We start from the raw sequence: 15,448 nt of genomic DNA, 5'->3' as shown, positions 1-15,448 counted from the left end.
GTTCAAAGGCTAACTCGCTCCTTCCTTTGGCTTCTTAGAGAGCTCTTCTGAAGAGATAATTTTGAGAATGTGAAGTAAATAAAAATTCTTCTTAAATACATTTATTTACTACAGCTTTACTGAGCATTCACTGTGTTCAGATCAAGATGTTAAACATTGCCCTCAAGGAGTTTATAAGGGTGAACTTTATCATAATGGTGAATTTCCTATCATATCGCCTACAGATAGCATATTTTCTTATTTGTCACTCTCCAAGAATTTTTTTTTAACTGGGGTGTCTTAAAGAGAACCTGGCAAATTGCTGATACAGAGGTTTTGTTCTGTATATTCAGTGTACAATTGGCCACCCAACTTTCAAGAACCTTTAGGTCATACATTATTTCTTGGATTTGTTTTCTGAATGCAAGAATGACTTCTTGTCCATAGAGCCATTGCCAGACCTGTAAGTACTATGCTGGCTTAGACAGAACCAAGTTGGGCTGGGCTGGGGACTGCCCTGGCTTAGTTTCAGATGAAGATAGCTCTTAGAGCCCCACAGGCCTGGCATCTCCTTATAAGGAATGAGTTGGGGTCCAGGAGACCCCGGGGCCAGAGGGGAATCCTGTTTTCTGGTGCTCCCAGATGCTGCCTTTCTTTCTGCTGTCCGGAACCTGCTGCTCTCCTCGCCTCTCGTAACGAGGAACCCGGGCTCCCCTCTCTCTGGCAGCATCATCACGGTGGTCTTCAGTGGAGGCGGAAATGGGCAGTTTCTGGAACTGTATAAGCTAGGAACATATCTGATTCTTCAAGCAGCTCCATTTCTTCACTGCCCCCACCTTCTACAGGGATGAAGGGAATTTCATTACTAGCCAGCTAGGCAGGAATGGAAGCTGCCTCTGTAGTTCGTACAGTGTTTACAATAAATCAGAAAGTAGTTCCTTCCATGTAAAATGACAATGCCTATCTCCCTCCTTCTTTGGGACAGGAAGGCCTTTGGCTCAGGGTGAACTGTCTACACTCTGGGGAGGCATCTTCTCTACAGGGTCAAAGCCCTGGAAAGCCTTGTGCCTGATGTCATGCAGCCCTGGCACCTTATATGGCCAAAAGCAGATTAAGTTAAAAACTCACTGAAACCTACTTCTATCTTTGGACAAGAAGAATCACATGTGGGACACTGGAGCTCAAAGTAAAAGTAACTCTGAGCTGAAGTCAAAATTGGCTTTTGCTTCTCTCCCTGACAACCACCACTCCACTCACCCCCAGTCCCTTTGGTGTGTGATGGTTCAAGTGCTTTATTTGTAAAGAGCATTGTTCGGTTTGAAACATGCCCCAACCTCCCCAACCTCCGGTGTAAGTTCACTGGAACCAAGTATGTCCCAACTGGAGGGTTTTACTCCTGCTAACTACTGAAGAGGGGTCATTCGTTTTGTACTTTTGACTGGTCCACATGGCCTCATTCCACTGGCACTGTCTTGGGCACCCTGTGGAAAGGATAGGCATCAAGTTAACCTAGGATATCCAAATTGTTTCTCCTCAATCCAGGTTATCTGTAGCTTGAAAACTGAGTTTGTTATGAGTTGCTTACTGTTTCTGGGGTTGATCTTCTAATCCAGACTCAAAAAACTTGATTTCTTACCTAGTCACCCTTGTTAGTATCCCTTCCTCTTGCTACCTGCACTCCACAAAAAATAAAAAACAACCCCCAGATAGACCCACAGCCTTGCACTCTCCCGGCTTTTGGTCATAACCCATTTGCTAAGTATTGACCAAACTTACTATACTTCGCCGGTGCAATTTAGATGATGTTCTGGTTTTCTAGTACTGGGCTGTCTTTGAAGATAGGAACCCGTGAGGAAAATCTAGGTGTCTTAGCTTAGTCTGCTGTAACAAAATCCCATAATCAGGTGTCTTAGACAACAGATATTTATTTCTCACAGATCTTGAGGCTGGGAAGTCCAAAACCAAGGTGCCAGCTGATGTGGTTCCTAGTTAGGGCTCTCTTCCTCGCACATAGACAGCCACCTTCTTGCTGTGTCCTAACCTGGTGGGGCAAGAGTGAACTCTAGTCTCTTTTTATAAGGACACTGATCCCATCATGGGGACCCCATCTTCATAACCCCATCTCCTCTCCTACTCACTCCACTTCCAAACACCATCACTTGGGGCTATGGGTTCATTATATGAACTTTGGGGGACATACATTTAATCCATAACACAAGGAAAATAAACTTTCCTCATTTTATGGTCTAATTTCCACTGATTGCCAGATGGTTCTCATTGACATGAGGGTCATTCTGGAGATTTACTCCATTTCCTCTGCCCCACTGAGACCCAAGGAGGAGCTAGGAGCTGTATTGAGGGAAAGGGAATGAGATGTGACCTATACCTTCCTCTCAGCCTGGAACCAGAGCTTTGGGCTTAAGCCAGGAGTGTGAGGCTGGGCACCCACTGTGGGATTGTCTGTGCCCGGTGGTGGGCTGGATGGGAGTGGGGAAGGGGCTGGAATTTGAGGAACCAGGCACAGTCCAACTCATTAGGCAAATCAAGTGCTTCATTGCCTGGTCCCTTTGTTCTGTGTGCATCAAAAATGGGAGACTACATGCTTTTAATCTCATGCCTGTCTTCCTTCTAATAATTAGTTCCATCAGATTGTTTCCTCTGAGAAAAGAGCACATGTGGATTCTAAATCCTGAGCATTCTCTTCTTGGTGAGCTTTAATTGGTTATGCTTATGGAATTGAGCACTAAATCTCAGTGATTCAATTAAGACATCTGTCTCCTGTGAACACAAATAAGGATGATTCTTCCAATTCCCTATTTCCTAAGGGAAGAGAATGAAAGACATTCGAGTGTTTCAGTGAACTTAAACTTTTAGAGCTAAGGGCATGGAGAGAAAGATCTTTGAGGAAAGGTGTGGGGGCTCTGGGGCCTCTTGCCCTGGCCGTGAGCCCTCAGGCACCCTTCAGTCCGGAGGGCTAACAAGGGGTGCGGTCAGCCAAGGATGGCTGTCAAAGTGGCTTAGCACGTGGCCGCTCCTGGGCTGAGATGTAAGAGAAGCAGGCCTGCCTGTCCAGGTGAGTATGATTTAGTCCTTGACTTTACCCGGAGGAGAAATGTAGGGATCATGAGGACTCTAAGCTCAGGATTTGCTTAAAGACATGTCAAGAATTGTTTTTCTTCGGATCATGTTATGCTATTTCTAATGGTCATCCTTCTTTCCATTTCCCATCCTCTTTCTTTCTTTGTTCCCCATTTTGATACTTTCTCTTGAAAATCATGCTGAAGGTTCTCTCTCCCCCTCGGCCTCCTCTCCCTAAAGGGGACCGCTTTGCATGGCAGCCCCCCACCATCCACAGTACCTCCAAGGACTCCCTCTACCTGAGCTCACCCAAGCCTTACGTCCCCCTCAGCACCCCCAGCCAACAGAGCCCCTCACGACCCCAGCCCGTCTCCATCTCCCTGGCAGCCAGATCCGCTGCCAAAGGCTTGGTGCGTCCTGGGCCCTTGCTTCCTGGTTCCACGTTCCCCAGTGCTTCCTCCCAACCCCGGCACCACTGTGTGGCCACCAGGACAGTTTACAGTGAGAATGTGAGCTCTAACCCACGTCATAAGGCAGTTGGGAATAAAAAGGTCAGCAGCTTATATGTACCTTGTTTATCCAATAACATTTGCCGGGTGGCAGCGCAAAGCTCCTCTTGTGTTGCACCTGACCCAGCCACGGGCACTCCCTTGGAAACTGCAGGCGCTCGCGCACAGGCTCCCAGCCTTGTCTCCCACGCGGCCGGCACGGGAAAGCCACCCTCTGCTCCTCCTGGCCCTCCCAAGCTATTCTTTGACATCTGTAAAGATGCCACCGTCCGGGGCGAGAGTCCTTCCCTGTGCACTCGGCCTCCGTTCCCGGACGCGGTGAGACCACCTGTGCTAGGCCCCCAGCTTTCCTCTGCTCCCGAAAACCGGAAGAGAAAAGAACCTTACCTTTTGCAGCCGTGTTATCCAGCCAAGGCAAGGAATTAGACATGTGTGTGTGTCTTCTACACCATCTCTTTCGAAACTCCTGCAAAGCAGCTCCCTTGTTTTCTGGGCTGCCCTCCCCTCCCTTTCCTCGTCTACACCGCTGCAGCTTGAATCCCGAATTCTTCTCTCTAAACACCTCGGCACAGTCCTCTCTGTCCCCCTCTCTCTTTTCTGGTAATATGTAAGTATGCTGGAGTGTGGGATCCATAGACTAACAACATGGTGAGTTATGGAATGTTTATATCTTTTCACAAGGTGCCAAAGAAATTGTATTGACTCCCAAACTTTCGGGCTCTGCAAGCAGTTTGGGGGCTAAACACAGCCTGCCTGCCTGTTCTGTTGTTCTCTGTCTCTGTCTCTGTCTCTCTCTCTCTGTCTCTCTCTCAAGTGTTAAAAGGATTCAAAAATAGAAGGATGGAGAGTAAACTTGGATGGGGTTCCCTCTGTGTCACGGAGTGTCAGGAGGCCAGCTGGCTAGCACGGACGGTCTCATGTACTCTGGAGACGGGCACCGATTAAATATTTCTCAGAGTACATCACTGCATGTCCAGTCTCAACTGTTTAAATATGGAATTCCTTCTTCCCTGCCGTGCCCCTTTACGTAACGACCCCCTTATTTCCTACAGGATGCCACTCTCTCCAGTTCAGCCCAGCCTGAGATAATAGTTGTCCCTCTCTACCTGGTTAATACTGACAGAGGGCAAGAAGGCACTGCCAGAACTCCAGCATCTCTGGGGCCTCTTGGCCCCCCAAGCCCGGCGACCGCCCCTGCCGGCTCACCTCTGACCTTCCCGACCCTAGATGATTTCATTCCCCCTCGTCTGCAGAGGCGACCCCACCACAGCCAGCCGGCCAGCGCTTCTGGCCCCCACCCCCCCGTTAGCCAGACCCCGCCATCCTTCTCACCACCTCCTCCGCTGGTCCCTCCGGTACCGGAGGACCTCCGCAGAGCCTCGGAGCCTGACCTCACGGGAGCTGTTTCAAGTACCGTAAGCTTGCTGGAACCCCCTCCTCAAAGCCTTCCTGAATGTCTGCTCCTGGCAGCGAAAAACCCCTTTCTCACTGAAGTGCTAAGTTCTGAGGGAAGTGTCCACCGCCACTGTGCTTGTGTGGTGACTGTTTGCTTTCCCCGGAGTGCATGCCTCCCGTGCGTGTTCATGGTTCTCCTGCAGCTGCTCACAGACCCCTCACGTCCCTCTTCCTGTCTGTCTTATTCGGAATGCACATCTTCCTAAAAGAACTCTGTTTCCCTCAGAGAACCTCTGTGGCCTTTCCTTTGGCTCGCGATGCTCTTGAGAGGCCAAGCAGATGTGGTGTTGGAGAGCTGAGGAGCCATGTGGGAAAGCCGATGGCCTGGCTGGCAGGTTCCCCACCAGGGAACAGTGAGCCTCCAGGGCCTTTGTTGATTTAGCAAGTAAACAAACTCTTTTATATGCAGCAATGGCAGAGAATGGTTAAAAAAGAGAGAGGGGATGGAGTTTAATGGAGCAAATGGATCTAAAAGCCTTGCACAAACGTTGGGACTGTTTTCTCCAAAGGCGCATAATTGCTGGGGCCCCTGACTGGAGGCTCCCAGGGGCCTTTGTGACACAACGTTGCTCCAGGAGTCGTGTGAAGGTAAAGAGCCCCGATACCTCAGGCCCCATCCTGTGAGGGACGAGTCCCCATTGTAGGTAGGAAAGCCCAAGTGGAAAAGCTGAATCAGGGTACCCAGTCTTTTCTCTCCTCAGGAGCTCTGGGAATCAAGAGAATCTGTGAGAACCTCAGAGTGAATCGTGAGATGGGGATGCATGGATCTACTCACAGGCCTGTGGGGTACAGTAGGACCAAGTATGTTAAACTTCTGTTATAGTGCTTCCCATGGAGAGTGCACTCAACTGTCAGCTACGTTGCCGAGGACTTGCCCTAGCAAGTGGGGGCCAGAGTTCTTAAAAGTAAGCTAGTGGCTAATTAGTTAACAGTTAATGAGCTCCTGCCGTGTCCTAGGCATCCTGCTAGATTCCATAGGTACAACTATGAACAGCGTGCAGCCCTTGCTTTCAAAGGGGTTTTTTGTGGATAGCATATTGGTTCTCAAGCTTAGCACACATGAGATTTAGATTATCTAAGAGGCAAGGAAGCTGGTTTAAATTGTCAATTCTAGATGATACTCCTAGAGTCCTGGAATAGGTCTGCAGAGGGGCCTAGGGCTCTGATTTGATCAGGCACATCCCAGGGGTTCTGTTGCTGAGGGTCCTCGGACCACAGTGGGTCCTGTAATTGGCTGATGAAGGTAAATGTTCAGTAACATCCCTGTGGCTCATTGAAGCCCTGTGGCTTCAGTCTACATGACTGAAGCCAGTCATGTAGAAAGCAGGAGAACTTTTTGGCTTAGAGGAGAATTTATAGCCAGATATCAGGCGCCCCAAAGCTGGGAATGGCTTCATCCTGGTCTAGGACTTCTTCTCAGATCTCTAGATGCAACACAATGCAGTTAGGTCAGGACTCAACTGAACATGGCCCAGGGGCTTTAGATGTCCTTCTAGCTTTGAGCTTTGCAACTCAAACCTGTTGGAGGAAACTGCTAGACTGTTCCTAATGCACTCCCCTCACCCCAGTGCAGCTTACAGGTGAATTGAGAAGCTGCTCTTGTTATAGGTGGTATCGATATTCTTCCCTCTGGCACAGAATATTTCTCTTGAGCAGCATATAAAGTGAGATATTTTTAGTGTCCTGGTATATACAATTGTGAGTAGTTTTGTTGTATACTCTCAAATTTATCACCTTTATAGATCTAGATTTTCGTACTGAATTTTGTTTCAGGTATGCCAGGACAGATTAGTTAGGACAGTTTCCTCGATTTCTCAAACCTGAGTGATCAGCCTGATAAAGACTTGCAGGGGAGACTTCAGTTGGCCTGAGAACTTCTGGTTTGGCCCCAGGTAACAGGTGAAAAAGGAAACCGCCTGGGATCCTCCACTGAATGAGAATTGTCGAGAAGAACAGGAGCCCCTAGGGATGGTGGCCAAGCCACAGGTTGATATTTGCTCCGTTCCTGCAGCTATTTAAGAGTAAGAGGGAAGAAGAAAATTCATGTTAATTGATCCACATTCTTTTAGTCAATAGCCATTTTTGTGATGTTCCAGAAACAAGCCTCGTGGCACAGAATATTTGTGTAATACTTAATGTTCACGTGATCCATCCAGACACCACAGTAGGCATTTATACTTTAAAAAGCCATATGCATGATTTTTTTGGTGTGTTTCTTGGGTGCATTATGGCCGAATTTTCATGAGTGTGTCATTTATCTTTATTAAATCATTTAGGAAGCAAATTAAGAGCAGAGTAATTTTTTTCTATTTTACAAATGAAAAAAAAATGGAGATGAAGCACTTTTGAACAAGATCATATTGTGCCTCTCGAGTCTTGGAAAGATTTTATTCACTAAACTGAGCTGTTGCTCATAATTAACAGCTGCAACGTCAGGGCACTTTCCGAAGATTTGGAATGACCAAGCCAGTGTGGTCCAGGAAGCCCCTACTGTGTGTCAGGAGCTGTCCCTGGTCCTGACACACTCTCTCTTGATGCTCACATGTTCTCTTGCTGCAGAAGTTGTTCAGAAACACTTTTGCTAATGGATGGCTCCAGTCATTCAGGTGGCATTTACCGAGCACCTACTGTCTGCAGGGTGTTGTGCTAGGTGCAGGGTGGGTGGGGCAAAAAAGAGGAAGGGAGGCATGGCTTTTGTCCTATGGGCACTTACAGAGAAGCTGATCTCTGGAGCATACTAATTGCTTTGAGCCATACTTTCATCTGGAGAGTAACGATCAAAGTCTTGTTTTTCGAACCCTTTTAAGAATGACGTTCTGGCTAGAGGTCTGCAAATTCCAAAATAGAAACTTGGCAAGATTTATAGATGTGATAGAGGAAACTGCCTACATATCCTTACTGCATTTCGAGGTCTTATTTTCCTGTCTTTAAGAAAGACTGGCATTATTCCCATCATGCAAATTATAACGTTAGTAGTAATGGTTTTATTGGTTTTTAGACCTCAGGTTTTTGAAGTCAGGATTTTCATAAGTCTTTACGACTTCAGAGATCTCTGTCACTCAATACTGCAATGAAAAACAATGTCAGGATAGGACCGGAAAATATCCAAATCTCAGAAACAAATGCTAGTGAAGTTGTTGAGTGATACAAATAATAAGAGTAGCTTTCTAGGAGTACCGATACTTAACTCCTCCTCATTCTTACATCGATGGCTCCTTGTGCTCGCATTGTCTCATGTTTCTTTAGACAAGTGTACTAAACTTTCCTGATTTTTCCCTTAAACCAGCTCTTGTTCTCGGATCACATTTGGAATTGCATGAGTCTTGCATGTTGTTCTACTTTGTTTTGAATTTCCTTTTTCAGTAACCGGATTGATCCACAGTTATTACCAGGTGAAAATAATAAATGATGTGGCTGAGAATTCCAGTAACACTCACCTTCCCTCTCTACCCTTACTAACACCAACAAAGAGACTAAGCATTCCAGCTTATACTTCTAACTGGAATTAGTGATGTCTCATTGATTACATTTCTTTCTGTAATTAAGTTCCTTGCAAAGCTTTAAATTTCTGCTTTTTAAAAAGCATCAACATTAGGTTTCATGTACTTACAGTTGGTTACAGTGTTTGTTTTCTTTTCAGGATTCAGGCCCTCTACTGAATGAAGTGTCTTCATCCCATGCTGGAACGGATTCCCAAATCTCTGCACCAGTTAGCAAACCATCATCTGCCTACCCCTCTACGACAATTGTCAATCCTACTATTGTGCTCTTGCAACACAATCGAGGTAAGAGAGCTTCAGAGAACCCCTCCCCCAGCTCACTGGCATCAACATAGCTGTTCTGTGACTTCAGGGGCAAGAATATTCTGCCATTCCACAGAAATTTTCATAAACCCCATCCTTCTCCCAGGTCATCTGCCCCAGTCTTCTCCCTCCTGTGACCCACAGAGTAGACCACAGCAGGGAGGTAGGCCCCTGGTTTGGCATGATGTTGGGCATCTGCATAAGTAAGCTGGTGTAGTATGTGTTCCACACGTTGGGTGTTCACAGTTGCCTTCAGATGATTCCACCAAAAAGAAAGAAAAGACAGAAGGGAAAAAGTCTGTGCGCCTTAACTCTTCATCATGAGATACCAAATCAGAGCTTTGCCTAGAAAATCTGGGTACAGTAATACTTCTTGTAATAAGTCATGTAGTTCTTTGACATCATGAATTTTCTAGAAAGCAAAATTTTGAGTACCAAAACTTAAAAACAAAAGAAAGCATAATGGGTGGAAACCTTTCTAAAATGTCAAACATGTTTTGGGGCCTCTAAAACAGGCTACTGGACTTTCTCTTTGTGACTCACCGGCCTTGATTCTTGCCAGCAGTTAATGCTCTTGGCTGTCATTCAGTGCACCCTCTGGGGACATGAGGCTCACGTGGCCCCTTAGAGCTCTGCTGAGGGTTTCCATGTGTGTTTTCTATAGTTTCTCTTACTGCTTCTGGTTGGCCCTTCCCCTTCTCTGAAGGGGCATCTTAGGTGAAGCCGAAGTGCTCTGAGGTAATAATTGTATATGTCGACCTTTCTGCTTTAAAACTTCAGAAGATGATGCTAAGTAAAGTCCCAAGTTTTAACTTGTTGGAATTCAATAGAGGAATAAGCTTCCCCTTCACAAAAATCCTTTGCAGTGTGAAGTTGTGAAGCTGTTTCCTAGTGCAGAAAGGGCTGTCTAGTCTGAGTTTCATAGAACATGGAATGTTAATTATTTTATTCAGAGCTCAAAGCTGGGCACCCAGTCTTCCTTTTCTCAACTCCCTACTTGCCTGCTGCTCGCCCCATCCCCCACATAACTTGGATGAGAATGGAACTGGAGTCTATTTTTAATTGTTTTCCATGTTAAATGGAGTTTTCTGTTTCCTGCTTCTAACTTGTAAAACAGATGAATGAAACATTTTTTCTCACTTAAAATCTTCCCACTTGAATCTTAAGTAGTTATTTTAGTAATTTTAGTTTTTTTTTCATTATGTGTGGCCTCCAAATTAACTGTCCTCCATGAATCTGTGTTCTTCCAAAGGTGATAAGGGTCCCAACCCCCACCCTAAACTATATAAAAGACCCCATTCTCCTTTCAGCAGGGTCATACCCCCTACTGGCAATGGCTTTCTCTGCCCAGACACTGTCCATCATGCAGGACAAAGTGAAATTTTGATTCTCTGTGAACTTCTTTATGATTCATCTTTAAAAAAAAAAAAAAACCCAGTCAAACAGAAGTAAGTTTGTTCCCAGAAGGAGAGGCAGTTTCTCTAAAAATGGGATTTATTCCCAAGGCAACTTGGTTTTTGGGAAATGCCAAAAGTAATATCAGCCGCTTCCACGACGTCCCTCTGATGACACCTAGTGAGACATCTTTGGGCACAGAAATGCCCAATTCTTTTTTGTTTCTTTGAGCAAACAGATTCCTCTTATTTGCCCAAATGTCTTTGCTTCTTGCCTTTCTCTTTTGTCCAGTCTTGCCCTTTGGGTTTAGAGATCAGATTCGTGCTGCCTAAATCACACATCCTTCAGAAAAAGGATACAAGTACGTTAGGGGTGTTTTTTTGGAATAAAAAGTAGCCTGTCATGAAGAGCAAACCATATGTTCCCTAAGGAGGTGGAGCACCAAGAGCGGAGGAGAATGGAAACACCTAGCTTCGGATTTCTGATTGTCCATGGGGAGTAGGTCGCGCGTTTCAGGCCTTGCTTTGCAATTTACCCAGCCTGGCAGCAGTGCTGGTAGACGGTAGCCATGAAAACAGTTTCTTCACTATTGCAGAGTCTCCCGAGGGAATGATAACTTTACTCTACTTCTGGAATTCTAGTTTAGTCATCCTAAAAAAGGCTTGCTTTTTTCTTGCCTAGACAGCCCCAGGGCACAGTGTGACAATAACCCTCTCTCTCCAAACCAGGCCCCCCTTGCAGACAAAAGGGGGGCAGGGGGCACTGCACGTCTAGCCCAGCGCTAACGGCCACGCACAACACGGCTCCTCGCCCCTCTCCTCGGCTTTCACACCACACATCTGAGGGCAGATCACTTAAAATCAGTCTGGAGGGAGAATTCGAACCAGAAAACTCAGGACTGAAGAGGCGCGTGGATCTCCTAGCTCAGAACTTCTCGGTCTTTAATGTGTACCGTCTTGAGAGGACACACTTGCGGATCCGGATTCAGGAGGTCTGAGGCAGGGCTGAGATTCTGCATTTTTTTCAGCAACTTGCAAGGCACATTGATGCCGCTGGTCCACGGACCACATCGGAGAGCAAGAGTTGCCGTGGTTCCCAGACTCTGGATCTCATGATCACATGAAGCGGTCTGGGAACTAGCCCAGGGTTGCTAATTTCTAACTTTGGTAAATAACACCCCTGAAGAACAACTGCTGTTATCCGTATCACATGTCATTCTCTAAAAGAAAGGCCATTTCATATCTCAGAAGTAGCGACGACATAGTCTTGGAAGTTGAATAAATTTGATTTTGCGTAGTAAGAAAGGCCTTGCCTCTCGCTGGCAGACTGGAGCTTGAGAGCCATAGATCCAGTGGGCACTTTGATGTGACAGATGAGGAAACAGGCTGAGAGCTGACATGATTGGCCAGTAGCCTCCAGCAAGCTGCTGGCAGTCCTGAGCCTGGAGCTCTGTTGGGCTCCTGTTGTCCAGCTGATGTGAACTATGTCCACATCCAGAGGTGGACAGGCTGTTCCACAGGCTGAGCGAGGCCCTGCTGCTCTGTTTACTTCTTGCCCACATGGATTCTGGAGGGAGGGTGAGGCCGTAGCCAAGGCGGATGATGACAGCACCCAGGGGCTGGCAGGCGCTCTATTTTTATCTGTGTGGCTGCTTATATTTAGCAGCTTTGGAAGGTAAAGGTCATTTTTGTGCTTATCCCATAGCACGTACACACAGAACTCTCCAGAGGAGATATTGGCCTCCCCTCCTCACAAGTGCCCGGGAGGGTGAGGAACAGATAGACCTTCCATGTTAGGGAACAGCGATGGCCCGGCCATCGTGGTTGGAAAGAACCCTGGACTAGGAGTTGGGGGTCAAGGTTCTAGGCCCTGCTCTGATTTTCAGTGTCATCATGGGTAGTTTGTGCTGATTTTCTGAGACGTCTCAACCCACCTGACCTACCTGCTGGAGTTGTTGCAAAGATTAAAAGTGTTAACATGTGTGAAAGCTCTTAACACAATGTCTGGCATTTGGCAAAGCTCTCAGGAGACGGTAGATTGTAATCTTGGTTATGATTACAATTACATTTCCCTCCAAACGTAGTAAGACTGGGCTCTTTATAGGGTCCTGGTCCCTTGAAACCAGAGGAGTTGGGAGGGTCTCTTTCCATGATCAGATCACCTTGAAACCAGACATAACAACCAGAAGGCAGTGACTGTTCCCTGAATCTTGGTGCAAATGTAGGAGGGTGGGCTGGGGGGGTGAGGAGGGGGGACTAGGACACACCACGCCTGGATAAGAAAGCTGTGTTAATGCCCCTGCATTCAGCTGGATGTGGTGACTATGCAACATTTGACATCTAAGCCCAGGGACAGTTAGGGTGCCAATTTGGGGATGCTCACGAATTCTGGCGTGACTTCCGGTCTTGCCTTGTCTGTGTAAATCTCATGATGTGTGTCCTTTCTCTTACCACAGAACAACAGAAACGACTCAGTAGCCTTTCAGGTAGGTACCAAGTACTTATTTACATGCTAACACCTTTGATGTGTGCGCAGCAAAGTCTGAGGAGCCCCTCTGCTATGCTGGGGACTCTGCTGCTGGACCACAAGGATGGTAAAAGCAGGCATGGTCCTGCAGCCTGCGGGCTAGTGGGAGGACACCCAACGGGTGACCCTAACCAGTACACCTGTGCTGCGCAGCTGTGATATGTGTCTTGTTGGTAAGAACAGGGTACTCTGAATAAAAAGAACAAGGAGTTGTACCTTAGCACATTCATTAGAGCATTCATGGCAGGACTTGCTGAAGAAGTCACCTTTCTGTTTGCTTCTATTCCTCTTCTAGGATGTGACAGGTCAGGGTTAGGAAATGTGGGCAAGTTCTTTTATTTGGGGGCAGCAAGCCCAGGTGCCAGTAAATGACCCTGCATGATGGACCTGGGCGAGAAACTCCAGACCAGCAGTGCCTGGAAGAGGGTGTGAGGACTGCTTCCTGAACTTGGGCAGGCATCAGAATCTCCTGGAGAGCTAGTCAAAACCCCAATTCCAGGCCACAGCTCCAGAGATTTGGATCTAATGCATATGGGTGAGAACTTACATTTTAACAGGCTCCCCAGTGATGCTGATGCTGCCCTGTGTACTGACCACACTTGGGTATCGCATTTCATCAGGAACTGACAGTGCTGGGCGTGTATCTGACAGATCATCAGATGTCAGGGCTCGTCCCGATAAAGTATGCAGCACTGAGGCAAGGCCAGGTGTGGAGGGAACAAACGCACAGCCAAACCTGTGAGGAAACCCAGGAATGGAAAGGTTTTACCATCTCCTTGTAGCTTTCTGCTTTGAGTCCTGGTTCTACTGCTTCCCGTTGGCGGAGCCTTAGGTTCCTAATGATCTAAGATGTGAGTTACTGTTATCAGTAGGCACCTCCATTGATTCATTCGTCATTTTATTGAGTGCCTGCTTTGTATCAGGCCCTAAGCCAGGCTCGGTGGCCATGACTGGGCCCTTGAGCAGCCCGTGGTGTGCTGTGATGGTTCATAACCTTATTTTTGGTGATGGACTCATTTGGAGAATCTAATAAAGGCAGTAGATGCATTTCTAGAAAAAGCCACACGTGTCAAACGTGCGTGTGGTGGATTGGTAGATACTTGTGAATCGGGGCGGGAATCCCTGATCTGGTGGGCACACACAAGCCACCGTTTTCTTTTTTTTTTTTTTTAATTTTTTTTTTCAACCTTTATTTATTTTTGGGACAGAGAGAGACAGAGCATGAACGGGGGAGGGGCAGAGAGAGAGGGAGACACAGAATCGGAAACAGGCTCCAGGCTCTGAGCCATCAGCCCAGAGCCCGACGCGGGGCTCGAACTCACGGACCGCGAGATCGTGACCTGGCTGAAGTCGGACGCTTAACCGACTGCGCCACCCAGGCGCCCCACAAGCCACCGTTTTCTGAGCGGCTGCGTCACGATTTCTGTGTTCTTTCATGCTACTGCTGCCCTTGTGATCCGTGGAGAGCCTGGTGGGGAGAACATGGGCTTCTCACACCCTCTCAGCTTTATCAGGACTTGGCCCCAGGACCAGGACAGGTCATGGTTGAGCACAAGGTGCCCTTCACTGCCCCCTCCTGACTTGCCACACCGACTCACTTCACTCCCTGGCCCCAGCCCAGGTTGCTGAGAACAGGGTGGCTCTGAAACAAAGGTAGCTCCTGTGAAGGAACGCCTTCTTGCCTTTGGGATTGGAAAGGAGCATGGAGGAGATGAAAAAGGTGCTCAGACACAAGTTAGGAGACCCAGAGTTTGGTCCTGGCTCTTTCCTCTTACAACTGTGTGTCCCTGGGTAAATGACTTTACCTCTCTGAGCCACAGCTTCCTCATGTGGGAAATGGGGATGATAATCCTTGTCCTTGCCTCAAAGAGATGTAAGGATCACGTGTGACAGGAAGGGGGGTACGCCTTGCACACTGGAAAGTGCTCTGTAATGTTAGGGCTTCTCCACCAGGCTGGCAGGCTCAGGCCACTTCCTTGGCTCCAAAATGAGCCTAATGTTTCCATCTTCCTTGAGTTTTGGGACAGAGCCACTAATGGTATTTGATAGAGTGGGACATAAAGTAAGTGCACACTAAATGTTCGTTTTTGTTTTAAAAAAAAAAAAAAGGCACCCTTTTGTTCAGAAGCCCTTGATGGAGAGAAGGCTGGCTGGGCTGACTCCAGTCACTGACTCCATCAGTGAGGCTTTGCCCATCATACCTGTGGTGATGGCACATGGAGGGCCGCCCACCTCTCCCACTGTCCTTAATGGGCTTTTATTGAGCCTTTATGGGGCTTCTTGTTCAGTGAGATGCACTCGGAATTGAGTCCCACGTGGTGTTTAGCCACCTCAAGTTCGTGGTCCTCTTGGGCAGATGGAGAGGAAAACAGGTCAGGGCTGGAGCACAGGGGCTGATATACGTTCTCAGGGAGATGTCAGCATTGCTGTGGCTCTCACTCAAAATCTGTGGGTGTGAAGAAAAGGGAAGCTGCCCACAAACACAGAGGCCCTGTCCCAGGTTGTCAGCATTGTCACTTATTTAACGACCCTTTGCAGCACCTTCCTTTTGAAATCGGTATAAAACTAGAAAGAAATGCTCCTGGATGTCCTGTCGAGGGGTCAGTATTTGCCTATTAAGAAATAGCAGCAAACCCTCATTGTAGATGTCAAAGGGTGGTCCTGTCACCTGCATGGTACAATGAAGTGTCACTTTGGGCTTTT

The 15,448-nt window shown here is 47.4% G+C and overlaps 1 protein-coding gene and 2 long non-coding RNA genes across 52 annotated transcripts in view; 1 reads left to right on the top strand and 2 right to left on the bottom strand.

The window, feature by feature from the left end:
* SORBS1 (sorbin and SH3 domain containing 1) overlaps positions 1-15,448 on the top strand; it is a 231,542-nt gene that overhangs the window by 134,160 nt on the left and 81,934 nt on the right. For 27 of the 50 annotated variants that reach the window (XM_045438300.1, XM_045438297.1, XM_045438292.1 and 24 more), the window contains 4 exons: positions 3,264-3,980; positions 4,619-4,981; positions 8,662-8,806; positions 12,675-12,704. In XM_045438300.1, coding sequence (XP_045294256.1) covers positions 3,264-3,980; positions 4,619-4,981; positions 8,662-8,806; positions 12,675-12,704 — 1,255 coding nt within the window. The remainder of the gene's footprint in view (positions 1-3,263; positions 3,981-4,618; positions 4,982-8,661; positions 8,807-12,674; positions 12,705-15,448) is intronic. The other 23 variants (XM_045438321.1, XM_045438318.1, XM_045438339.1 and 20 more) reach the window with 4 other exon arrangements.
* LOC123576863 lies at positions 1,256-1,870 on the bottom strand. The gene is made up of 2 exons (XR_006701613.1): positions 1,756-1,870; positions 1,256-1,460 (listed from the first exon to the last, which is right to left on the bottom strand). It is a non-coding gene; the product is annotated as an uncharacterized LOC123576863 (long non-coding RNA).
* Positions 1,885-4,061, bottom strand: LOC123576862. Its single transcript, XR_006701612.1, has 2 exons — positions 3,954-4,061; positions 1,885-2,020 (listed from the first exon to the last, which is right to left on the bottom strand). It is a non-coding gene; the product is annotated as an uncharacterized LOC123576862 (long non-coding RNA).

The sequence above is a fragment of the Leopardus geoffroyi genome, chromosome D2, assembly GCF_018350155.1.
Source record: "Leopardus geoffroyi isolate Oge1 chromosome D2, O.geoffroyi_Oge1_pat1.0, whole genome shotgun sequence".
In the NCBI taxonomy this organism is placed as follows: Eukaryota; Metazoa; Chordata; class Mammalia; order Carnivora; family Felidae; genus Leopardus; species Leopardus geoffroyi.
Note: the sequence above shows the minus strand (reverse complement) of the source record. Positions and strands in the feature narration are given on the sequence as shown.